We start from the raw sequence: 26,207 nt of genomic DNA on the forward strand, positions 1-26,207 counted from the left end.
TGATTTTTTCCCATAGCAGCAACCCTACGTAATTATGTGTAAAATATATACATATAAATTGAAATACCAAATAAATTATAAAATTACCTTGGTGGACCAAATTTTTTATTTATTTTATTTTATAAAATTATTTTATTTCCCCACAAAAGTTGTGTTCACACAATGTATAAAACAGAATGATGAAAGAGTTGGGTAAATAAGACGCCTTTTGATACCAGCTAACCAATGAATTGGCAAGATGGATCATGAATGCTTTCTTTAGAATTCTGTTAAGAACTTTTTTTAAGTAAGCAGTAAGCTTTATTTGCTTAAAGCAATTAGCCCTTAAATTATTTTATGAGTCCTTTTGGCTTACAACCGTAAAAATATGTATACCATATTCGAATATGCGAAATAAGAGAGTCGACAGGGGGAGTAACATATATTTACCTATATTTTATTATGTAACTAAAACCGACATAAATATGCATTTAAAAATAATATTTCAGTTATATTTCTATAGCAATAGAATTTTAAATGAGTCAAATTGGCTCAGTCCGTAAATCTAGAGTTAACACATACAATTTGCATACCAAAAATGGCAAGTTGATGCAATCAATAAACAAATTTTTAGGCTTTTACAAGCGTTGAGAAGTTCCTTTAAAGAATATTGATGTGCAGAAAATAGGAAATAAAAAAATCTACATATGTGATACGTTTACTCAATAAAAAGCTTTAGATGTTAATAAATAATTATTTGTTGTACTAAGTTATTTTATTTCGAAATAAGTTGTTTTATTTGTAATAAATCATAAATCTTGATTGCAATTATCTTAATTTTTTTGCTGACATTTAAATTGTGGATTGCCTTATTTTTCGATTAAGGTACCTTATTCTACTTAAATGTTCTACCGTTCTAGGTATTTTTATTCAATTTTACTCTGGTATTGATTAGCAAATTTTGCGTTTAATTTGCAGCAGTACTAAGTAAATTAAAAAAAGCTAATTTTGAACAAAAAAAATAATAAACGTGCTTTCTGTGCCAGGCGCGGGACTTTTCTGCCCATGTGTTATTGATAAAAATGAAATCAGTATTCTGGAAGAATACACAAAGTGAAAAGGAAGTACATTTTTAATTTATCTTTATTTATTCTTTTTTATTGCGTAAAGTTCATATATATACATATACATATATATATATATATAATAGGCCGGGTCGATTTGTGGGGAGGCGAAAAAATCGCCCATTGCTCTGTGAAAATCATATTCTAGGGATCAAAATAAGAAACTTTGGCGAAGGAACCATACCTCTAAAACGAATTCTGATGTCCCCCAATTTGGATCGAACTTTTTAGTTTCTTTTCTCATGTAAAGGCCAAAAATGGTGATATTTTAAAATGCTTGTATGGGGAACCCCCCAGGGGAGTTCCAGGGCGTGTGCTACTGGCATGGGTGGATCGGCCGTCCAAAGTTATTGGGGGTTGGTCATACATTTGTACTCGATTGGAGCACTCTAAATGGGTCAAAGTGGGATTTTTCGTTCGACCCAAATTGGGGGACATCAGAATTCGTTTTAGAGGTATGGTTCCTTCGGCAAAGTTTCTTACTTTGATCCCTAGAACACGATTTTCACAGAGCAATGAGCGATTTTTAAATCGACCCGCTCTAATATATATATATAATTGGCGCGTACACCCTTTTTGGGTGTTTGGCCGAGCTCCTCCTCGTATTTGTGGTGTGCGTCTTGATGTTGCTCCACAAATGGAGGGACCTACAGTTTCAAGCCGACTCCGAACGGCAGATATTTTTATGAGGAGCTTTTTCATGGCAGAAATACACTCGGAGGTATTAGAAAAAGGTTTTTCTTAATTTTTGGTGTTTTCACCGAGATTTGAACCAACGTTCTCTCTGTGGATTCCGAATGGTAATCACGCATCAACCCATTCGGCTACGGCGGCCGCGTAAAATTTACCGGTATTTAATTTCACATAAGACGTTGGTTGGTTACAAATACAGGATGGCACAAAATTAATCTCCCCATCGGAAGATTTACAATTTTTGGAAATGACGTAGGCCCCCATGATATGGCCTAAATCGCCTTTCAAAAGTGACGCCTAGATGTCAGTAGTAAATAATTAATAGACGGTACCTTTTTTTTATTCAACTTTGATATTTGCCAAGAAGACAAATGCACAACAAAAAATGATTGAAACTTAATGTAAAAATGATCGAAGTTTAAGAACATATATCGTAAAATTCGTGATTTCGTATTTAGAATAAAAATAGTGATGCCTGAATTTATCTAAATTTTTAAATGTTTTACTTTAAAACTTGCGAATTAAACAGAGCTGCATGCTACAAACAGGCATGCAATGTAGTGCGTAAAGTTCATAATACAGATTTTTGATCATTTTTTTTTATTTAGTAAAAAAGTTGGCGCTTTGGTTCTTTGCCGTTCGTAGAGCTTAAATTTGTAAATGAAAAATCGATAGGGAATAGAAAAAATCCTTGAAATGAAATAACTTGAGCACCACTCCAGCTCCACTCAGCGACAATTTTCAATTGCCCTAGGGCTTTGTGACTGCCACGAAAGCTGCTGACACAACTTTTAAATGCTACCGGCATTAAACTATTTGTGAAATCTCTCGTCCCTACAAATATTTCAAAGTAAATACATTTTTGATAAACACTTCGGCTTTAATATAAATAGTTAACTTTCTTAAATTACCATGACGACTTTCTGCTCATAATTTTTAAAACATTTATTTAATTAAAAAAAATGCATACTTTATTAGATTTATTGCTTGTCGCGTAACAGCGATTTTATAGGCGATTCAATTAGATAGGATGAGTGAGATATAAATGGGGTTAAGGAATGGCAAGAAAATTTCTTGTGGGTGCAGAGGCGGCACGTTATTTTCGACGCAAATTTGTGTCCGTATGCAACATCCAACCCTCCATCGACCCTAGGAACTCAATATGACCCACATGGGTAATAAATATTGGATTAAAATATTACTTATTTATAATTAAGGGCAAAATTAGTTTTAGCCGTGTTTTTTCTAATAATTTAGATCAACTTGTGTCCAAATCAGTGAAACATCTATGGCCTTTAAAGAAAAATTTTTGACTTTTAGGCACAAATAGGCAAGTGTTCCATATTCTGCAGCTCTTCTTTTATCATAATTGCTAGAACGCATTCTTGTATTTTTCCTTTCGTTCCATTTTGATACGTTTTGACCAATCATTTCCCCCATGATGACCAGTTCAAGAGCTTTTAGGTGAAATTGTCTGCATTCCCATCAAGGAACCAATTACCTCTTTGAAGAGTATTTATTTATGTGTATAATTTATTGTTTCAACTTTAATTGGAGATCATTTTCTAATGTTTTTAGACCTCTTGGTTTTGAACGAACTTGAACATAAGAAGTCAGAATGGCTGGGTTCTTATTTCGATTATAAAGCAAAGAAGCCTTAAGGCCGTATTTAAAGCCATCTAGAGAATGGATACATATTTAAATTTTAATTTGGTAGAATTGACAAAAATGTTGTAGTTTTAGTTTACCTTTTTTATAAAAAAAACATATATTTAGTAAATAGCAAAAAGTGATGGGTTTTCGCATTAGAACATTGCCGAAAAACGATAGTGAATGAAAAATAATGAAACTTTTAAAGAAAGGAACAAAACAAAAAAAAGTGGATGCAATGCTAGTTTGCACTAACACGTTCGAATTTTTTTTAAATATTTATATAATTATTTCTTAGTATCAGCTAATTAATATCCGTATTTTACTAACAAAATTATCCAATAAGCAAATCAGCTATTCACTAATCCGCGTAATAACCATCTGCCGCACTAGAAATTTAATCAGAATTAACTTGACCGCTAATCCCGATTAACGCCGCCGTCTGTCTAGGCTATTAGACATCTTCAGAATGGCTAGGAGTGAGGGGTTTTAATGTCCAGCTAGTGACTGTTCGGGAGGGTCCTACGGTAAGAAGTTACCTCAGCAGAAATTTGGTGTTATGCACTTTAACAGGGAGTAAAACGGCTTCACTGTGAAGATGTTGGATATGCGACATTAGAATAAATACTCGCTGCCCTGAGTTAAGTAATAACATAAAACGTAATAATTCACTTAGCCCCATAACTTCAAATAACCCAACAAAAAATAGTTCACAGGCATCTCCAATCACTCGATTTTAGAGTCCTGTGCATTGCTCCATTTCTGGAGATGGTCTTTTCACAAAAAACTTCCTTCAATAAATCGATGGGTTTGCGAGCAGTACGACTTGGTACTTTACAGTGCTGAAATCAGAGCTCTTCCATGCCATGTGGGCATTTTTCATGGTACAAAAAAATTGTTGAACTTGGCGCTTTACTGATCCGCATTTATACATAGTGACAGCTCTATTTTCTTAAAATTTTGTTAATAGTCATTTGGGGGTTGAGGTTGCTCTGAATGTAGCAATTTTGCTCATTAAAAAGGTACTGAGTCTCCAGACGTGCGCCCCATCACCAACCCATAAAGGTGATTTGTACAAAAAGCACGATAAACCTGCTGAAGTTGCTTGTTATTACATTATTATTATATATTAAAAGTATTTCCAATTGAGACTTGTTTTACAAGCAAAAAAAAAAACAAAAAAAAACAACAAATTAAATAGAAGTAAAGGCGATTAGTCGCAAAAACACAATAAAAGTAGGTAAGGGATGATGATTTTTCTTCTTTTATGGGTGCGTAGTTGTTATTTGCAATACAAGGAATTCTTTTCCTCCACTGCAAATAATATTCGAGGGACCCAAAGAAAGTTATAAATCATCAACTTGCAAGCATTTAAAAGGATGTTTAATAATTTAATACAAAAGCGCATACTAATACAATTATTATTTTTTCTGTCTTTCAGAGGACACATTTTGATTCTTTATCAAAATTAAACCTCTATTTTTCATTATAAAGTTTGGTTTATCTGTTTTCCGCCCACAGCAAAGTTTTGAAATTTTGAAGGCCTTTGTTTAAAGTATACCCAAGTAAACCACCAAAACCACCTTTAATTATTATGAAAACTTTTTCCAAGACAAATCAAAATTTGATATTTAGTAACCGGACAGATTCGTGTTGACCGATGTAATCGATTGCCATCAAGTTTTGAACTTCATGAATTTTTTCCGATAAAATTATGGCTAATGGTAACCTCTTCTCATTGAGAAAATCACTCACGTTTTTAAAGGCTAATAAAGTATATACATAAATACTAAATTAATCTACTTTTATAATCATGTTAATTAATTCATGTCTAATGCATATTTTAAATGTTGTTATATAGCAAAGTATGTAGTGGTTTTTTAATAAAAATTACTAATTTACACAGACGCAAAAATATTTTAAAAATAATCATACGGTGCACGTCATGTTTTAATATTTATATATACTCGTACATAAACATACCTACATATACTGTTCGTGAATTTTTTAATTTTTTAGTTGCTTTTATTTTTTTTTCTACTACGATAAATTAACCTGGTTGAATCCAGTTTTATTGTTAATTAATTTTAAATCGCAAATCAAGTTTTATTGTTTAAAATTTGCTAATGCTAAAATTTATAAAACTGTATTTTTGGAAATGAAAAAAAAAAAACATTTGCTCTTACGTTTTAAAATTCAAACCAAGTAACTTATTTATTAATGACACCAAAGTGAAATTCGTTAGATCTAGAAATCTCTCATTAAGTCCGAAGTTCGGCAATGTTAAACAACTTGTTCTTGGTTAATTTGTTCGAATTAAAATCAATACGCTACCACAAAGTATTGATAAATGAAGTTGAATCCTTGTTCTTATATGCTTGTATGCATGTTCATGAAATGAAACTTTGTTCTAATTCGTTCTGTGCCTTTTCTTTATAGCAGTACACGCAAAAATGCATTTAACAGCGATGGCTAACATAAAGCTGTAAGCTTACATACCAGTTAACAGGCTGTAAGCGTGGGTGAACGCACCATTCAATAGAAGTAATGAACTTTGAGATTAAAATTTCAAATAGTTCACCTGAAAGTCTTTTAAGTTCCTCTCCCATTCTGTTTACACCGAGTAATTAAGAGATAATTACTTAAACACGATTTCGATTAATGCTTCGCAGACGGGACGGTAAGTATTCTAACTACTCAAAAGCAGCAATCACTGCCAGAGGACTACCATTGCGAAAGGAAACCTTTTCGTGTCATTAATTAAAATTTTTTATAGCAATAACTTTTTATATAGTAACTAAGTATATATGCATCAATGTCTTCTGTAATTACAATACATAAGTATGCGGGAGATTATTTTATTTGTGCTCGACTTACACTTTCCATCGTCGAACGCATCGACGGCCGTTTTGCAATTATAAGCTGATAAGATTATTAGCAGCAAAACAATTGAATTCCGCTTAATTCTGAACATCATCCACTTAGAGAATTGCATTTTAATTATACAATTTATTTCCAGAAAATATTTTAATCACTTTAATAATGGTAATGTGCATATATGAATGCACTATCGCGCCCTTACTTTGAACGCTACTTTTATTGCACTTTTATTAATCTCTGGTTTATTCTTCTTTGGGGGCGTTTATGATTTTTTAAATATTTATTTTCGTTGATAATATTAAAAATTCAATTGGTACTAAAATAACGCCCACTTTTTAGCTTAGACCGGAACCGCGATAAAGAAATTTATTTGGACATTTTTTATTTCCGTTTATTTTTGCGACTTCAAGACTGCACAGTATTTCCAAACTGCTACTTCGAGCTTTTGCTAAGCCACTATTCGCTACGAATGCCACTCACCAACTGGAGGCTTATTTTTGAAAATGTTTGTTTACATTTTACTTTTCAAATCGCTATCGCAGAAGCGTACTTTGATTTGATATGTTGGAAAAACCGGTTTACACTCTCACTTTGAGAGCAGCAAACACGAATTGAAGCTGAGATTGTCGTAAGCAAAGTACGGAAGGCCGGCTGAACGGCTTTGTGCAGTGATTACTAGCATCCAGCTTTTTTCCTCAGTGACAATGAGTGACAAGTTCAATGGGATCTGGTTCGCAGCAGAGGGCTGTGGTTTTGCTCTCATGCTGTTTAAAAGAGGCAACTGTTGTTGGCATTGAAAAATTTTAATAATAAAATATAAAATAAAATTAAAAAAAAGAAATAAAGAGAATAAAATAAAACAAAATGAGCCGGTCGCTTTGCTCGGTTGATCAAGTTTCTCATCAAAGCATATCGTAACTTTAAGATAAAAAAAAAATTAAAATTTCAGTTAACACTACTTACGCGTGCTACTCTCTGAAATGAGGATCCAGAAAATGTTACATATGTATATAATCGTATGTGTGAAGTAGACACGAATGCACAAACGCATAGCGTGTTTCGAAAGTCATGCAATAGCGATGTTTTGTTTTAGAATCGATAAATAGGAGAATGCTTCCATATTTATTTGTGAAAAACCGGACTCTATGAAAATTGCTTGAATAAATATTTGAGTGTGAGTTTGAGAGAAAAATTATAGGCCAGCAAAAGCACGAAGAAGTATTTCTTCTTCTTCTTCTTTTTGATCGGCACGATAACCGCTTTAGCGATTTTGGCCAGAGTATTCGACTTAACTAGAGATGTTTTAGTAAAAGTTTACGCTTAAACTATAAACAAAAATTTCATTTTTTATTTTTTGATACATAGAACCAGTATTGATTTCAATTAGGTATGGCTTCATCTATATAGCACTAAAGCGCCGTTTTGATACCATTATGAGGCCTCCAACAGGAAGATGTCTACAGCCAGCTAGAGCCGTTGATATAAGGAGAGTATTGATGGGATTTAGGTTGGCGCACTGCCTCAGGATTTCGCCAATCAAAATTGCTCTTATGCACCTATGCTTAGGTACCAAACAGTTTTAGAGAAGATATGCCCCAAGTTATGGTGAGGGTGCAGGAGGAACACTTACACTGGGATGCCACAGAGGCGAGTTAATTTTTACTTCTCCATGTCATGAAACCACTTTGATTTCTTAAAAAAAGTACTAAAAATTTCGAATTTTTATCTATCTTTTATTTTATTTTTGCTATTGACGCAATTATTTTTTTATTATTACTGTAACAAGGTTGTAAATAATAATACTAACAAGCAATTTGAATTAAATTTTTTTTTTTTGGCATGAAAGTTTGTAAAATAAAAATTGTTTAAGCAAGAGCTTTTCACCTAGAGAAGGGTTTCTTCACATAAAAAAAATATATAATTGGCAATTACACTTCTGTTACGTGTTTGGCCGAGCTCCTGCTCCTATTTGTGGTTTGCGTCTTGATGTTGTTCCACAAATGGAGGAACCCACAGTTTTAAGCCGACTCCGAACGGCAAATTGTTTTTAAGAGGAGCTTTTTCATGGCAGAAATACACTCGGAGGTTTGCCATTGCCTGCCGAGGGGCAGCTTTTTATATTTGATGTTCATGCAAGGAGATTCGAACCTGCGCACTACTGAATGGTAGTCACGCACACCAACTCATTCGGCGGCGGCATGGGGGGAAACCCGTCAAGTATACTCTCCGAAAAATTGTATTGCTTCGATTTTGTTGAAATTGGGCGAAAAATTAACGTAAATTTACGCACCACCTGGTTTTTCTAATAACTATAAGTTAATTTATTCGGGTTGGTGTCGAAATTCTGTATGTACAAAATTCTAAAAACAAAATTCTGCTTTTTAAAAGTCTGCTTTTTGAAATTCTGCGTTTTTAAAATTCTGCTTTTTTAAAATTCTGTTTTCTAAAATTCTGCTTTCAAAATTCTGTATTACAAAATTCTGTATTAAAATATAATTTATTATTATTTATTATAATTTATTTAATTTATTATTATTATTATTTTTAATTATTATTCGAGATATAAAATAAAAAGTAGTAATAATAATTTTTTCTTCAGTTTCGATAGAATCCACAGTATTTTTGCATAGAACTTCTTTTCGCGTGGGCAACCTTCGGCCGCGCTTCAAAAAAATAACCCTTATCAGTCCAACTCCGGCTACGCAATCCACAGTATTTTTGCGGAGAACTCTTCTAAAAAAAACGAACAGCTGCGAAGAATTATTAAGAAAAGAAATGAATTAAGTCACACTATATATTTAAAAAGAATTCCAAAAAATATTGTAATTGGCTAAACTAAAATATTGTTATCGCTTAAACATATACATATGTATATTTATGGAATAAATGTTTATTTTGTTACTTCTTGTATGACGAAAATCACAAAACTTGAATAAAGCAGAATTTTTTGCATTAAACATGCAGAATTTTGAAAAAGCAGAATTTTAAAAAAGCAGAATTTTATAAAGCAGAATTTTTTTGCAATTTACAGAATTTTGTCACCCAGGATTTTGTAATACAGAATAATGACACGCTCCCAATTTATTCGTATCAAAATTCAATCATAAAATTCTGTTTCTACATAAAAAGTAAGGTGAAGAAAAATTCCTAGCTTTTTTTGAGTTAAAAAACACACAGACAATTTGAAAAAAAAAAAAATTAAAAACAAAATTAAAATAAATTGAACAAAAAACAAAAAAATTCCTTACTTAATTAATATTGTATTATTATAAGACTTATCTAATTTTTTTTATCGCAAAGCATGAACAAAATCCTGACAATTATTTGATTTACATATCAAAGAAGAAGTAACAGTACAAAACATCTAAATTGTCAACCCCTTTATCCCAGTAACCATTTATATAGGGTGATCAATCATGAGGTGCTTTTTTCAATAGTTAAAAAAAAACAAAAATGTAAATTATGTTCAAAACCTTTATTTATCATTTGAAAGGACATTCTTTGACATTTACTTTTTGAATATGACTTCATTCAAATGTTGGCCGCAACTACGCTTAAGGTGGTCCATTCTGAAGGTCCAATTTTCAATCACTCGTTCGAGCATTTCGACTGGTATGTCGTGAATAACACGCGTAATTTTGGCTTCCAGAGCTTCAATCGTAGCTGGTTTATCAGCATAGACCTTGGACTTCACGAATCCCCAAAAAAAAAGTCCAAAGGTGTGATATCACAAGATCTTGGTGGCCAACTCACAGGTCCTAAACGTGAAATCAGCTGCTCTCCGAAATTACTTCTCAATAAAGTCATTGTTTCACGAGCTGTCATTGTCACAGAACGCTGATTTTAATAATACAGTTGAACAATTTGTAGACGTTGTTGCGGTGTGAGTCTTTCCATGATGAAATGCCAAACGCTGTTCAACAAATCCACGATGACAGTTTGCCACAACTCGCGCGCGATCTGTAAAAAAAACGCAAATGAAAAAAACTCCTCTTAATTGATCACCCTATATTTTCTTTCCAATTTTGGCAAAATTGATGCTACAGTTGTGTAGTAGAGCAAAAGACTGCCCTAACTTATTAGCATTCGGTAGTGCCCGGTTTCAAAACACAAAATAAAATTATAGAAAAAGTGGATCTGGCAAGCCTCCGGGTGAATTTTAAACTGTCTGCCGTTCGGAGGCGGCACGTTGAAGCATAATTCAAAAATAAAGGGATTGCTCAGTAAACAATTTTCTTGTTCCCTCTTGACAAATCGACATAGACACTAAACATTTTTGAGTACAAGTAGAGGAAAAGTAAAATGCGTAGCACCAACATTTCATTGGCATACCACTGCCCTTATTGCTGTTTTTTCCACATTCGCTGACATTTCATTTTCAGACTGCGTGAAATTAAGTAAACTCGTCTGATTTGAGCCGGTTTCTTTCCTCAGTGCAACACAAGGGCGCCCTACAGGCACACACTCGTAAACCAAATTTAAACAAGTGACCCAAAAACTTGACTTAGTATTTGAGAGGTAAACCTTTTTACATATAGATGCTAACTGCCCAATTGCAGGGCCACTCATTCTGTGTTTTACAGTTTATATTCTCATCGGTTCTGTGTTATTTTTCTCGTCGGGAATATGTTGTCTGTTTTCTAAAGTTAAAAAGTTATATTCCTCATTAAATATATTTAATATTGGAAGAGAAAATTAGATTTAATAAATAAATTAGTATAGAAACTGAAAACAATAATTTTGTTTAATTTTCTTCTATATGCCAAAAATACAACAACCGGTGCGTTTATGAATTATGGAGTTAATTTTAGTTGAAATATTTTCTGAATACGTGCACTCCATTTTCCCATTAATCGAGCATTCGAAAGTTATTTCGAAGAGCCTATTCCGTGTTTGTAGCACGTAAACGCAAGCGACGGCGTTAAGCTGCTTTTTTCATAACAAGAATGTAACAATTAATTAAAAATTTACACAAATCTTCTTCTTCTCTTCTTAATTGGCGTGATAACCGCTTACGCGATTTGGGCCGAGTTTAACAAAGCGCGTCAGTCGTTTCTTTCTCGTGCTAATCGGCGCCAATTGGACACACCAAGAGAAGCCAAGTCCTTCTCCATCTGATCTTTCCAACGCAGAAGAGACCTTCCTCTTCCTCTACTACCACCAGCTGGTACCGCATCGAATACTTTCAGAGCCGGAGCGTTTGTATCTATTCGGACGACATGACCCAGCCCACGTAGCCGCTGGATCTTTATTCGCTGCGTAATGTCTATGTCATCGTAAAGCTCATATAGCTCATCGTTCCATCGATATTCGCCGTTGCCAACGTGCAAAGGTCCAAAACTGTTACGCAGAATCTTTCTCTCAAACACTTCAAGCGTCGCTTCATCGGATGTTGTCATTGTCCATGTTTCTGCGCCATACGTTAGGACGGGCATGATGAGAGTCTTATAGAGCGTTAGTTTTGTTCGTCGAGAGAGGACTTCACTGCTCAATTGCCTACTTAGTCCGAAGTAGCACTTGTTGGCAAGAGAGAGGCTCTACGTTGGATTTCAAGGCTGACATTGTAATCGGTGTTAATGCTGGTTCCTAAATAAACGAAGTCTTTTACAACCTCGAAATCATAACTGTCATCAGTGACTTGGGTGCCGATACGCAAGTGCGCCGACTGTTTGTTTGAAGACAGGAGGTACTTCGTTTTGTCCTCGTTCACTATCAGACCCATTCGTTTTGCCTCTTTATCCAGTTTGGAGAAGGCAGAACTAACAGCGCGGTTATTAAGGCCGATGATGTCGATATCATCGGCATACCTCAACAATTGTACGGTCCTGTATAAAAAATTGTGCCTGAGCGATTAAGTTCTGCAGCTTATACGATCCTCTCCAGCATCAGGTTAAAGAAGTCACACGACAGCGAGTCACCCGGTCTGAAACCTCGTTTGGTATCAAACGGCTCGGAGAGGTCCTTCCCAATTCCGACGGTGTGTTGAGCAAGTCATATTGCAAAGCCGTATTAGTTTTGTGGGGATACTAAATTCAGACATTGCGGCATACAGTAAACTCCTTTTCGTACTGTCAAATGCAGCTTTGAAGTCGACGAAAAGATGGTGTGTGTTGATTCTCCTTTCATAGGCCTTTTCCAAGATTTGGCGCATTGTTAATATTTGGTCGATGGTAGACTTTCCAGGTCTAAAGCCACACTGATAAGGTCCAATCAGTTGGTTGACGGTTTGCTTCAGCCTTTCACACAATACGCTCGCTAGAACCTAATAGGCGACACAAATCAGTTCTGAATAAAAATAACTATTAAAAAGCCATTTGAATATAATTATAATCAGCTCAAATAAGTACAGGTGGTTTGTCAAGTGGTGAGGTAAGAAAAATTGTGACTTATGTGGAAGAGGCGTAATAAAGTAAGGTGCTAAGATAGCTTTTTCTAGTAGCGGTCGCCCTTAGGCAGGCAATGGCAACCTCCGAGTTAATTTCTGCCACGAAAAAACCTGTTCATAATAAACCACCTGCCGTTCGAGGGAGCAGGTTCCCCTGTTTGTGGAAAAACATGAAGATGCACACCACAAATAGGAGGAGGAGCTCGGGGAAACACTCAATAAATGCTGTAAGGGCCAATTAATAGGACTATGAATAAGTTCGTGCGGTTTTACAACAGATGGCGTAACTTGATTATTATTCCATCGATCCACATTTCCAAACATTCATTGGAGAGCTACTGTCGTAAGGCACAAACGTCAGTATAAGTTTTTTATTTGAAGCGTAAACAACAATATTTTTACCACACTTGAAAATGTCGAATTTCGTGCCAAATAATGTGTTTTTGCGGGGAATTCTTCTTCATTATTTTAATATGAAGAAAAAAGCAGCCGAAAGTCATCGTATCTTGGTGGAAGTTTATGGTGAGCATGCTCTAGCTGAGCGAACGTGCCAGAAGTGGTTTGCACGCTTTAAAAGTGGTGATTTTGGCTTGGAAGACGAAGAACGCGAGGGTGCGCCGCCAAAGTTCATGGATACCGAATTGGAGGAATTGCTCGATCAAGATCCGGCTCAAACGCAAGAAGAGGTTGCAAAAACTTTGGGAGTTGATCAATCAACCATTTCCAAACGTTTAAAAGCCATGGGAATGATCCGAAAGGTAGGCCATTGGGTGCCGTATGAATTGAAGCCAAGAGACGTTGAACGCCGTTTTATGGCATGCGAACAACTGCTTCAACGGCACAAAAGAAAGGGTTTTTTGCATCGAATTGTGACTGGCGATGAAAAGTGGGTCCATTACGACAATCCAAAACGTCGGGCAACGTATGGATACCCTGGCCATGCTTCAACATCGACGTCGGCGCAGAATATTCATGGCCTGAAGGTTATGCTGTGTATCTGGTGGGACCAGCTGGGTGTTGTGTATTATGAGCTACTGAAACCGAATGAAACGATTACGGGGGATGTCTACCGACGACAATTGATGCGTTTGAGCCGAGCACTGCGAGAAAAACGGCCGCAATACGCCGATAGACACGACAAAGTTATTTTGCAACATGACAATGCTCGGCCACATGTTGCACAAGTGGTCAAAACATACTTAGAAACGCTCAAATGGGATGTCCTACCCCACCCGCCGTATAGTCCAGACCTTGCGCCATCCGATTACTATCTCTTCCGATCGATGCAACATGGCCTGGCTGACCAGCACTTCCGTAATTACGATGAAGTCAAAAAATGGATCGATTCGTGGATTGCGGCAAAACCGACCGAATTTTTCACAAAGGGAATCCGTGAATTGCCAGAAAGATGGGAAAAAGTAGTAGTAAGCGATGGACAATACTTTGAATATTAAATTTGTAACCATTTTACGTCAATAAAGTTTCAAATTTCGAAAAAAACCGCACGAACTTATTCATACACGCATATAGATTTATATTTTCATATAATAGTTTGGGGGAAAATAAATGTATTGGTTTTGCGTAAAATTTTTGTGCAAATAGCTTAAAAGTGTGTTATGGCCGATCTTTAGCTACTGGGCGATACTACGACCATAACATGCCGGTCAACTTTGATTATTTCTGTGATTTTATCGACATTACCGACATTTTCTTTAACATCAAAAATGGATGAACGGAATTGACGAAACTAATATTGCACGTAATTAGCTATTACACCATTGGTACCATAAACACCATACACTATTTCAGCGCCTTGGCTTGAATTTTCGCTTTTATCAAAGAAAAACTGTAAAACGTACAGAATTTTCTCTTTGTTGAATTCCATTGTTAGCACCCTGTAACTCACAGCTGAATGAAACAAACAGCAAACAGCAAACGATTTTTTTTAGTGTGAAATGTCACCTTAACAACGAGCATAAACTTTAAATTCTTAAAAATCGGTACTTTACCAGATATCGACCACTACAGCCATCTACTGAGAAAATAATGGATATCTTTTTCAAATCGAAAAGAGGTATTCGCTGGGTATAACAGAGTATCTAGAATATTTAGACTATGTAGACGTCATCTGCTTAAATACTAGCGCATAATCATACTGATATGCAAGTGAATTTGAACGCAGTTACACCATATGCAAGCAAAGCGGGTTTGAAAATAAACATCGCAAAAACCAAGGCTATGAAAAGTACGGGGCATCACAATGCCAACGTCACCATAAACGGATCTCCGATGGAGGAAGTACACTCTTTTAGTTACCTCGGCAGTCTCCTGGAGAATGGAGTATCCAGTGTAAATATTAAATAGTGAATAAAGGAAGCATAGACAGCTTTCAGCAAGCTTAGCTCCGTATGGCGCTCGCAACAGCTATCTAGAAATACCAAACTGCAGATATTTGTGTCTAACGCAAAGTCGCAAGAGGATGCGCATTAGGACGGGTCGATTTAAAAATCGCTCATTGCTCTGTGAAAATCGTATTCTAGGGATCAAAATAAGAAACTTTGCCGAAGGAACCATACCTCTAAAACGAATTCTGATGTCCCCCAATTTGGGTCGAACTTTTGGGTAGGGGCAAATTTCGAAAAATCCCACTTTGACCTATTTAGAGTGCTCCAATCGAGTCCAAATGTATGACCGACACCCACTAACTTTGGACGGCCGATCCACCTATGCCAGTGGCACACCCCCTGGAACTCCCCTGGGGGGTTCCCCATACAATCATTTCAAAATATCCCCATTTTTGGCCTTTACATGAGAAAAGAAACTGAAAAGTTCGACCCAAATTGGGGGACATCAGAATTCGTTTTAGAGGTATGGTTCCTTCGGCAAAGTTTCTTATTTTGATTCCTAGAATATGATTTTCACAGAGCAATGGGCGATTTTTTTGCCTCCCCACAAATCGACCCGGCCTAATGCGCATGTATTTCAAACTTTTATTAACCGTTGTCTGGCTGAATAGCATTCAAAACACTTTGTTTTGGCAAGCCACAAAGCAGGAACCCATTGTAAAGGAAAACCAAACGGAAATGGAACCGATTTGGCTATACACTACGCCACACCATAACTGGTATTGAATAGAACAGGGAAGTCACACTTGTAGAAGGATTATTGAGGCGAATATGGAAAATATATACCCCACTAGAATTACAATGAGGCATGCCGAAGAATCAGTTAGACCCGAATTAGGCAGGCCTTACTGAGGCACGCCTCACTACTACCTTACCAGGCCCACGTTAGGCAAGGCAAAGACTGGCATGCCAGAACAATACCAAATTTGGTTGTGGTCGCGAAAATCTGTGACAGTATCTCACTTAGGCATAAATTGGAATCCCTAACTGTTTTGTAGAAGGGCATCCGGAGTATTACCGAAGTTCGTTTTTTCGAACCAGCGCCTAATGAGACAAATGTGTGGCGTTACTTTCGGGACTTGAGCCTAGTTTGGCTGCCTTATGAGGCGCAAATTTGGAATGCGGTCTGCCTTATTTGCGCCTAATCACCGCCACATACCAAAATTTCTAGTCGGGTACAAGTAATATATTTTCAAAGTGTGTTTTTAGTCAATTAAATTTTTGAATTCTTCTATGAAAGAATTCATTAGGACCCTATTTTTGCTTAGGTAGGCTGATAACTTGATATTGGCCAAACTTCGTGATCGATTTAAAATTTAAACATTAATTCACAAAATATGGTATAATTCTTGGATTAAACTATTCTCGTAAGCAGCACAGCACCATTGAGTAACTGCACCGTCTGGTCAAACATAAAGGGTTTTTCAATAAGGGCGGGTAGATGTTGAAATGGAATAAAACAACGTTTGCTGTGTGGCACGTAGTGCCGTCCTGCTGGAACCACTTGTCGTCTAGGTCCATATGGTTCGATATGGGCCATAAGAAATTGGTTATCATCGTTGTGTAGCGCTCGCTGTTCATGGTGACCGCCTCACCAACGTCGTTTTCAAAAAAGTACGGACCAATGACGCCGCCGGCCCAAAATCCACACCAAACGGTAACTTTTTGAGAATACATTATCACCTGGTGAACCTCGTGTGGATTGGAGTCGTCCCATATACGGCAATTTTGTTTGTTAACACAGCCATTCATCCAAAAATGCGCCTCGTCACTAAAGATGATATTTCGCCCAAAACTGGGGTTCTCTTTCAAACGATTCGAAGCCCAGTCAGCGAACAAACGGCGTTGTCTATGGTCATCAACTTTGAGCTCCTGGGTCAGTTGGATCTTGTACGGGTGTAGGCCCAAGTCCCGACGCAAAATTCGCCAAGTTGAAGTCTGCGAAAGGCCAAGTTCTTGTGCACGGCGAGGAATATACTGCCTCGGGTTCTGCTGTACATTTTCACGGACCACGGCAATGTTCTCGGCTGATCTTGCGTTCCTTGAACGTACGGCTGATGGCTGATTGTTTACTGACCCGGTCGGCTCAAATTTGGCCACCAAACGTTGAAGAGTCGACTTTGAAGGGCCACCACGTCTACCGAAAAATGGGCGCAATGCGCGCAACGGTTGCGTTAATGAACACTCATTTTGATAATAAAGTTTTATCATTTGAACGTGCTGTTCAATCGTGTAACTTGCCATGATGATTTGGCATAAACAACTGAATAATAAACAAGAGATTTGCAGATGTCACCAAAACAAAATGGCTGCCACAGGGCGCCAAAATCGACCCGCGCCAATTGAAAAACCCTTTATAAATAACGCTTTCGATCAAAAAGAATTTAGCACAGCAGCTTTTCTTGACATCTCTCAAGCTTTTAACAAAGTATGGCGCAGTGGCCTACTTTACAAAGGAGAAATTTCTGTCCTAATAAATTTCTGTAACTTTCTAAACTCGTATCTTGCCGATAGACACCATCAGGGGAAAAAATTATGAAGAGTGTTCGAGAATTTTGAGCCACTTCGGACTTGCTCTTTTATGCTAAAGTCTAATGGACTATAAAACTGCGTACACAAACTTTTTTTAAATTCTGATTATAGTTTAAAATTTTCCTGAACATTTTTCGTAATTCGCTAATTACCTTTGTATTCTTTTGCAGGTCGGTTGCCCGCACGACATGCTAGGTTCTTGAAGTCTCATACATATAATTTACATATATTAGGTTGGGAAAATGGTTTGACAAGTTCAAAAAATAGCGACTTTGACGTCGATGACACGTCTCGCCGCGGAAGGCCTTCTGAATTTGAATTCTTCATCCAAAGAAGATCACGATATGCGTTTGGTGAGACTGGAAGAGCATATGGGAAATGCTCGTAAATAATGCCACGGTCAACAAGGACCTCTTTATTATCCAGCTACACCGCATGAATGAAGCTATTCGTCTGAAAATATCTGATCGACATGGTGAAAACATACTTCTTCATAACAACGCTAGGCCTCATGTTGCACCACAAGTCGTCAAAGCCGCACTCCAAGAGCTCGAATGAGAGGTCCTTCAGCATCCACCGTATTCTCCAAACCTTACACCGACCGATTACCATCTTTTCCGCTCCTTGTCAAACCAAATGAAGCGCCTTACCTTCGATAACACAGAGCTCCTCAAAAACTGGCTCAATAACTTCTTTGACACCAGACCACGTGATTTTCGGCGGGACGGCATCAACAAATTGGTCGAGAGGTGGGAAGAGGTAGTAAACAGCAACGGCTCATCGATTAAGTTACTGATATAATTATTGTTTTCTGTTTAAATAAAAATCTACGCTACGAACTTATTCCCCAACCCAATACTTCCACTCAGCTGTCCGATTCGGCTATGCTAGTGGACTGCCCTAATGTGTAGATAAGTCTTATCAAAAGTGCAAATATAACTTCTCCATAAAAATGTGTAATCGTATTGACTATAAATATTTACAAAAGGTATATATGTATGGGTGCCGTCAGCTTCACTTAACATAGGTTCGTTGTTGTAATTATATAAATAAAATGATTTTATAAATCATAAGGCCTCTGCTGGCTGTATTGTTATTTTGTACACTCACACTCATTTTGTTGAGATTAAACTTAAAACTGAAAGTAAAAATTAAAGACTGACAGTGCCGTAATGGCTCCCAAGCTTTAATCTGTGTACACTTACGTATGTGTGTGTGTGGAATTAAAGGGAATGCTTCGCTTGCATTTAGTGAGTTGTGAACTTTTGCGTCTACAACAGTTGCGCGGGTGAGTTTGTTTTGCTGCGTCTGATTTAATTAAAACAAACATTATTGACAACCTAAACAATTGAGGAAAATGCAAAATTTTTAATAAATTGGAGATTTTGAAATAGAAAAGTTTTAACAATCATGGGAAAACAGTGAAGAAACTAATATATCAAATGTAATGTTATACATATGTACGTACGTATTTGTATGTATATGTTTACGCGAAAATTCGTGTTATGGAATTCAATTACAACAATTATAATTAATAACTTAATTCTTGAGGGAATTAGCTTTGTAGTCATGCACTAATGAAACAACAAGTACGAATGAATGTATTTTATTTATTTTTAAGTGATTGAGTGATGCATCGAGTGGTGTTTAAATGTCGTATAGAATAACGCTATATTGATTTTATTCCACTTACGATATGGTGATAAAGCCATGGCGGGAAATACCAAAACAAAAAAATTATCAATTGTAGTGGACAGACGATCGCCAGTTTGAAATAACTCGCCATTGCAGAAGAGATAATTAAAATGGAAACTTCCTTCATTGGACAGTGGAATAAATATAGTAAAACAATGGAAAATGAGGAAATTTGAAAAAATTTAGTAAAATTGCGCGAAATTGTTATTTTAATGAATGAATGAATGAGGAAATACACTCGGAGGTTAGCCATTGCCTGCCGAGGAGCGACCGCTCTTAGAAAAAACTTTCTCTTCATTTAGGTGCTTGTGCAAAATTTGCACTGGGCTTTTCTGGCACCAAAGAAAGAGAAAGAAATTAACAAACAATAAATAGTTAACTTTTTATAGGAAAGTTAAGAATTTGTGTCGAGCAAGCTTCAATTCCCGCTTTTAAAGATCTTGTCGATATCCTCGCTCATGCTAGGTTGTTCAATAAGTTTTGCGGTTCGATAAGAAAACCACAATTTATGGTTTAAAATGCACTTTATTATTCAGTATAGTCCTCCGCGTAGCATTTTCGGGCAGTTAACATCATATTTCTCCGAACTTCGAACATATATCTCTATCCGCAAACTAGAGTTTGAGGGCCGTGCTAGGACAATCTTTCCAAATAGACAGGATTGAATTGAGGGGAAAATCTGCACCGAAGCTTGCACCTCTGTCTTCACTAACGGTTCCAAGATGGAATCGGGAGTCAGAACAGGGGTTTTCTCTAGATCAGCCAATTTATCTATCTCCTTTAAACTGTCGAATACTGCTAATGTTTTTCCTTCTACAGGCATGCAAAATGCTTAAGGGGGAAGTCTACTGTGACAAGGGAAAAAACAGGCTTATTTTCCGGATTTTATTTCTAACAAAATATTGCTCGTACATAAAATCTATTTAAACTCTTATCTTTATTATATATTTAAGTTTTTGAAAAAAAAATTTTAAGTCAAAATATTCAAAATGGCCGCTGTGGCACTTCTGCAAGCGCAGGTCCGCTTTTCTTAGGTGCCTAAACGGTGTACATGAAATCTTACGTTTCGGTGATCTAAAACAAAAAAACAAAATATTGTTATCATATACATAGTATTGACTCTCGTCTGACGTAGGATTATGTCGATAAAAAATTTTGGCGTTGAAAAAAAAATTCTTGAAATTTTTTTCTTTTTTTTTGCCTAAAATTGATGTTACTATTGTTTATAACAATTTAACAAATAACGATATCAAAAAAATCCTATGTCAGACGAGAGATACTATTACAGAGAATATACATATAATTAAATTTTTAAGCTGATTCATTTATCAGAACTCGAGATATCGTGTACACCGTATAGAAAAGCGGACCTGCGCTTGCAGAAGTGCCACAGCGGCCATTTTGAATATTTTGACTTAAAATTTTTTTTTCAAAAACTTAAATATATAATAAAGATAAGAGTTTAAATAGATTTTATGTACGAGCAATATTTTGTTAGAAATAAAATCCGGAAAATAAGCCTGTTTTTTCCCTTGTCACAGTAGACTTCCCCCTTAAGGAACGCGGGAGCGAGCGAGATATTAACATTCTCTCCGATAGTCAAGCCGCGTTCAGGGCTCTGACCACGCCATGATGCAGAACGAAACTAGTAAACTCCTGTAAGGAGGAGATCAAATCTCTTGGGCGTGCAGGTAACATTTCTCTAATCTGGTTTCCAGGACATAGGAACATAGAGGGAAAGGAAATTGCTGATGAGCTTGGCAGGAAGGGGACTGAATTGGCGTCAGATACCTCCTACCCGGTCATCGGCATCCCCCTGACAATTGTTAAAGGGGAACTGCACAAATTATTTCGCAGGAAAACACAGAAACGATGGAGCTCCATTTCTTCATGTGCTATTTCTTTGGATTCCTCGTCATACAATTTCCAAACTCGTAACTGTGCTTACCCATCACTGGACGATCGGCACACACGCGGAAAAACTAGGGTTACCATTTAACCCCCATTGCAGAAGCTGTGGGGACCTTTCAGAGAAAGATACTGTTAACCACTTTCTCTATAAATGTCCGGGTTTGGCAGCTACACGGTTAAAATCACTGGGTGCTCCTTTCTTCGAAAGTCTGGGACTGTGCGCCAACCTAAATCCCAACAATCTTCTCCATTATATTAACAGCTGCCTGTTGGCTGGCTGTAGATATCTGCCTGTTGGTGGTCTCATAATGGTATCAAAACGGCGCTTTAGATCTACTTAAGGAGTACCAGACTGGCACTTCAACCATTTCACCTACCTTGCTACCTACCTATAGTCCTCCTTAACATCAATTCCTTGATCCCAATGAGATTCCAATTTATGAATTCTATCCCTGAACTGAGAATCTGGAAACGCCGCTAAATATGCTTCCACAGCTGTTATGATCTCATAATTTGATGAAATACGCTTTTCACTCATGCATTCTTTAGGCCTGGAAACAGATGGAAGTCGCTAGGAGCCAAATCTGGTGAATGTGGTGGATGCTTCAATAACCCGAAATTTAATTCATGGATTTTAGTCATTGTCAAAATGCTCTCGTGACACGGTGCATTGCCCCGATAAAAAATAATTTTATTCTTTTGCAAACTGATCTTTTTGTACGAAGTTTTCCCTTCAGCTGATCTAAAAGGTTGCAATAATATTCAGAATGTATTGTTTTACCAGTTTGCAAGTAATCCACAAACAAAATTCCTTTCGCATCCCAAAAAACTGATGCCAACACTTTCTTGGCCGATTTCTGTACGCGAACTCGTTTCGGAGCAGAAGGGCTAGGTTCACACTACTTTTTAGTCTCATGTTATGGTTTAAGACTATGGTGATGGAATAGATACATAGATGATAAATTTCCTTTGCTTTTAAGCCAAAAATAAAAATTCAGTCACTGCCGACACTTGATTTTTGCATTGTAGAAAATACTGTGACACGTCGTTACCAAATGGCTTGTAAACAAAGACTGAATTGACAGATTAAAATGAAACTTCACATACCTTCATGTGAAGAGTATACCAACATAACAAAAAGAATTTAGACTAGTAGCTACGTCCTCTCTTATCGAACCGTAAAACTTATTGAACAACTTATTGCGGTATACAAAGAGGTATGAACGAGGTCAAAAAGGAGATTGTAAAAGACTTCGTTTATTTAGGAACCAGCATTAACACTGATAACAATCCAACAGAGAATCTCTCTTGTCAACAAGTGCTACTTGGAACTAAATAGGCAATTGAGTAGTAAAGTCCTCTCTCGACGAACAAAACTATTACTCTATAAGGCCCGTATCATGTCATGCCCGTCCTAACATATGGCGCGGAAGCATGGACGAGACAACATCCGATGAGGCGTCCCTTGGAGTGTTTAAACAAAGATTCTAGGTGGAGAAGGACTTGGTTTCACTTGGTGTTTCAGACTGGCGCCGGTTAGCAGGAGAAAGAAATGACTGGTGCGTTTCGTTAAACTCGGTCAAAATCGCGTAAGCGGTTATCGCGCAAATCAAGAAGAAGAAGTATGCTAGGGAAGCCAATTTTTGGGATTTTAGTGATCCCGGGATTATCGGGACCCAGGGACGATACCGAAATCAAGAGGTTTTGGTGGTGGAGGTGTAACACATATGCCCTCAAACTATTTGATACTGAAATATTGTTACGTTTTTATCAAATAAACAAAAACACGTCTCGTTTGAGTTCGTTCACTGGATTGCTAAATAAAACTCAAAAACTAATGGCAACACAACTGGCCACACCTTCAACTTAAGACTGATTACCTTGTGCGCATGCAACACTGCTTATAAAGGGTGGTTAAGTTTCCAGGGCCGGTGTTGATTTTTAATAAAATACAATTTTTTTAGGAAATTATTGTCATTTCTCTTTATTATGAAAATATTAGCATGGCTCAATTATATATAGAACAAAATATTGGTCAAATCGCCGCCGCGGCCTCGGCGGCACACCTCCCTCCGATGGTCCAAATTTTCGATGACGCTGAGACATAATTGAGGTTCTATGCCGTTAATGTGCCGAATTATCTCATCCTTTAGCTCTTGAATTGTTGCTGGCTTATCGACATACACCTTTTCTTTCAAATAACCCTAAGAAAGAAGTCTAACGGTGTCAAATCACATGATCTTGGCGGCCAATTGACATCGCCGCGACGTGAGATTATTCGGCCATCAAATTTTTCACGCAAAAGAGCCATTGTTTTGTTAGCTGTGTGACAAGTGGCACCGTCCTGTTGAAACCACATATCGTCCACATCCATATCTTCCACTTCGGGCCATAAAAAATTCGTTATCATCTCACGATAGAGTACACTATTCACAGTAACTGCCTGACCGGCCTCATTTTGGAAAAAATACAGCCCAATGATGCCGCCGGCCCATAAACCGCACCAAACAATCACTCTTTGTGGGTGCATTGGTTTTTCGGCAATCACTCTTGGATTATCATTCGCCCAAATGCGGCAATTTTGCTAATTGACGAATCCACCGAGGTGAAAATGTGCCTCATCACTGAAGATGATTTTCTTCGAAAATTGGTTATTCACTGTTGCCATTTCCTGCCACCATTCTGACCATTGACGACGCTTGAAATGGTCAAGAGGCTTTAGTTCTTGAGTCAATTGCACCTTGTAAGCGTGTAAATGCAAGTCTTTATGCATAATATTCATCAACGACGAGCGTGAGAGGTGCAATTGTTGGGCACGACAACGAGTTGAGGTGGACGTCTCTTCAACCACACTATCGCGAACAGCAGCAATATTTTCTGCAGTACGAGCTGTACGAGCATGCACTGGTCTTTTCACATCTCCTACAGACCCGGTTTGCTCAAACTTTTGTACAATTTTTCCGATTGTACGCACATTTGGACGATTAAATTGACCGAAAAAATCACAAAGTGCGCGATATGCATTTTAATTTGAACGCCCGTTTTTATAATAAGCCTGATTAACTTTAACGCGTTACTCGATTGTGTATCTTTCCATGGTTCAAATTGAGTTAATCTGAAATTGAAAAATGTCAAATGAAATGCAGAAAAAAGCTTGACGTTTAGGTGTGGTTCACATTCAACATCGGCCCTTGAAATTTAAGCACCCTTTACAATAAAAACGTGCTTAACAACTATCCTACTTTCTTGATGTGGGAATTTTTCTGGCAAAATTCTTTCTTGCCGTCTCGTATTCATGTTTAATTTTAGTTCCTCAGTGTTGTTGCCAGACGTTTCGCGAATGCTCATAATTCATCAACAAACAGATTATAATTTGATTTATTTAAAGCTAGAAATTTCTAAAAATTCTATAGTACATCCAAATAACACCCAAAATTAAGTTTGTTGTATTCCAAATATATTTTCGAACTACTTTTTAGAAAATTAAATTACTCTTAAAGTTAGGTCAAGTTGAAGCGGTTGTCCATTATGGGATACACTCAGGTTCAGAGCACAGTGCGATACCGCCTGGAGAACTTGTCCTTATTTCTTCTCAAACCCGTTTGAACTGTTCAAAAAGTGTAGAAGATCCCTGATTTCCATAGCACTGAGATCTTTCAACTTTCAACTGTGCGAGATCGTCTCTTCCTCTTCCTCATTTAGATAGTTTCTGCGGAAGCCATGTGTCTGCGCGTCCATCCTCTGGGCGTGCCTGCCTGTTAGGCAGTGCCTCATTATAACGGAAATGAAAGTGCTAAGACTATGCTTATTTTGGCTTAGCGTAACATTGAGAGTCGAACAAAATCGTCGGGCAAATCTGCAGGTGGGTTCATTACGCCTCGTATTTCATTCGCTGTTCTTATAATTTTCTTAAAAATTTGTAGATTATAAGTCTATAAAGGGTATACCTACGTCATTGTCTGCGTACTTATCAGCCAACTTGGTGCCAAGTCTCGGGAGTTCAACTACCTGCAGTTCCCCTAAATGTCGCGAAGACCAGATGTTACCTTTCGAAATGAAAATGAAATGAATGCAATTGAAATGCCTCAGCCATCTTGTTGAGAGATGTGCGGTATTTCATGGCTATCTTAGAGGTTGTCGACTGCTTTGTGAGGGATTTTATCGCCGTCTGGTTATCAGTGAGAATGCTATCATCTTCAGGTATCGTATCTCACTATATCAATTTCTTGGCTTTTATTATTGCCATCAGTTTAGCCTGAAATACACAGCATTAGTCGGAAAGCCGAAAGCTAAAGGAGATCTTCAAATGTCCGGGATGTGATATACATCTCGGCCCAACCAGGGATGGACTCGCCCTGTCTTACTAACAGTTTGTTTGTTATCATAAAAGTGTCATCTTAAAAAAAGTCAAGCATTGAAAGTGTTATCCTTCAAGGAGCTCGGCCAAGCACGTAACAAAAGTGTACACGCCAATTATTTATTTTTATTTACATAAAGCCATCAGAAGAAAATAACCGTTCTGCTTCAATATTTATTGGCGCGCAATGTCGGGAGTCTTGCGTGACAAAAAGATGCCAATAAAATTAACAAGCAGAATTTATAGAGCTGTGATTAGACCTGCAATGGCGTATGACTCAGAGTGCTGGCCGCTGTCTGCTAAACAGGAATAAACAATCCATGTAGCGGAAATGAGAATGCTGCGATGGGCATCGGGCGTAATAAAACTGGATCAGATGAGTAATAAAAACATCAGAGGTAGTTGTCATCATGCTGGTATGGGCACATTATGAGAAGACCGGAACAGCATGCAACAAAGAAATTGGGTCGTAGCCGACCCTTTGAATTTGGCCTAAACACCATTAAAAACGATACACAGCGAAGCGATGTCAACGAAGCGATAACCCAGGGCCCAGTAACCTGGAGATTATGTACGAACAGGCCGACCCAACTAAG

The 26,207-nt window shown here is 37.2% G+C and overlaps 2 protein-coding genes across 8 annotated transcripts in view; one reads left to right on the forward strand and one right to left on the reverse strand.

The window, feature by feature from the left end:
• LOC129243676 (transferrin) overlaps nt 1-6,795 on the reverse strand; it is a 33,710-nt gene extending 26,915 nt beyond the window's left edge. Inside the window, exon 1 of the mRNA XM_054880872.1 lies at nt 6,324-6,795. Within this exon, the coding sequence (XP_054736847.1) occupies nt 6,324-6,441 (118 nt within the window). The 5' untranslated portion in view covers nt 6,442-6,795. The remainder of the gene's footprint in view (nt 1-6,323) is intronic.
• Nucleotides 1-26,207, forward strand: part of LOC129243678 (major facilitator superfamily domain-containing protein 6) — an 84,014-nt gene that overhangs the window by 36,810 nt on the left and 20,997 nt on the right. The window contains exon 2 of one of the 7 annotated variants that reach the window (XM_054880874.1): nt 5,886-6,126. The exons of 3 other annotated variants lie outside the window; for them this stretch is intronic. The gene's annotated coding sequence lies outside the window, so the exon portion shown is untranslated. Of the gene's footprint in view, nt 1-5,885; nt 6,127-18,856; nt 18,937-18,957; nt 19,109-26,207 lie in introns of those variants that run through there. 3 more of the 7 variants (XM_054880875.1, XM_054880876.1, XM_054880879.1) reach the window with 3 other exon arrangements.

This window comes from Anastrepha obliqua, chromosome 4, assembly GCF_027943255.1.
Source record: "Anastrepha obliqua isolate idAnaObli1 chromosome 4, idAnaObli1_1.0, whole genome shotgun sequence".
Lineage (NCBI taxonomy): Eukaryota > Metazoa > Arthropoda > Insecta > Diptera > Tephritidae > Anastrepha > Anastrepha obliqua.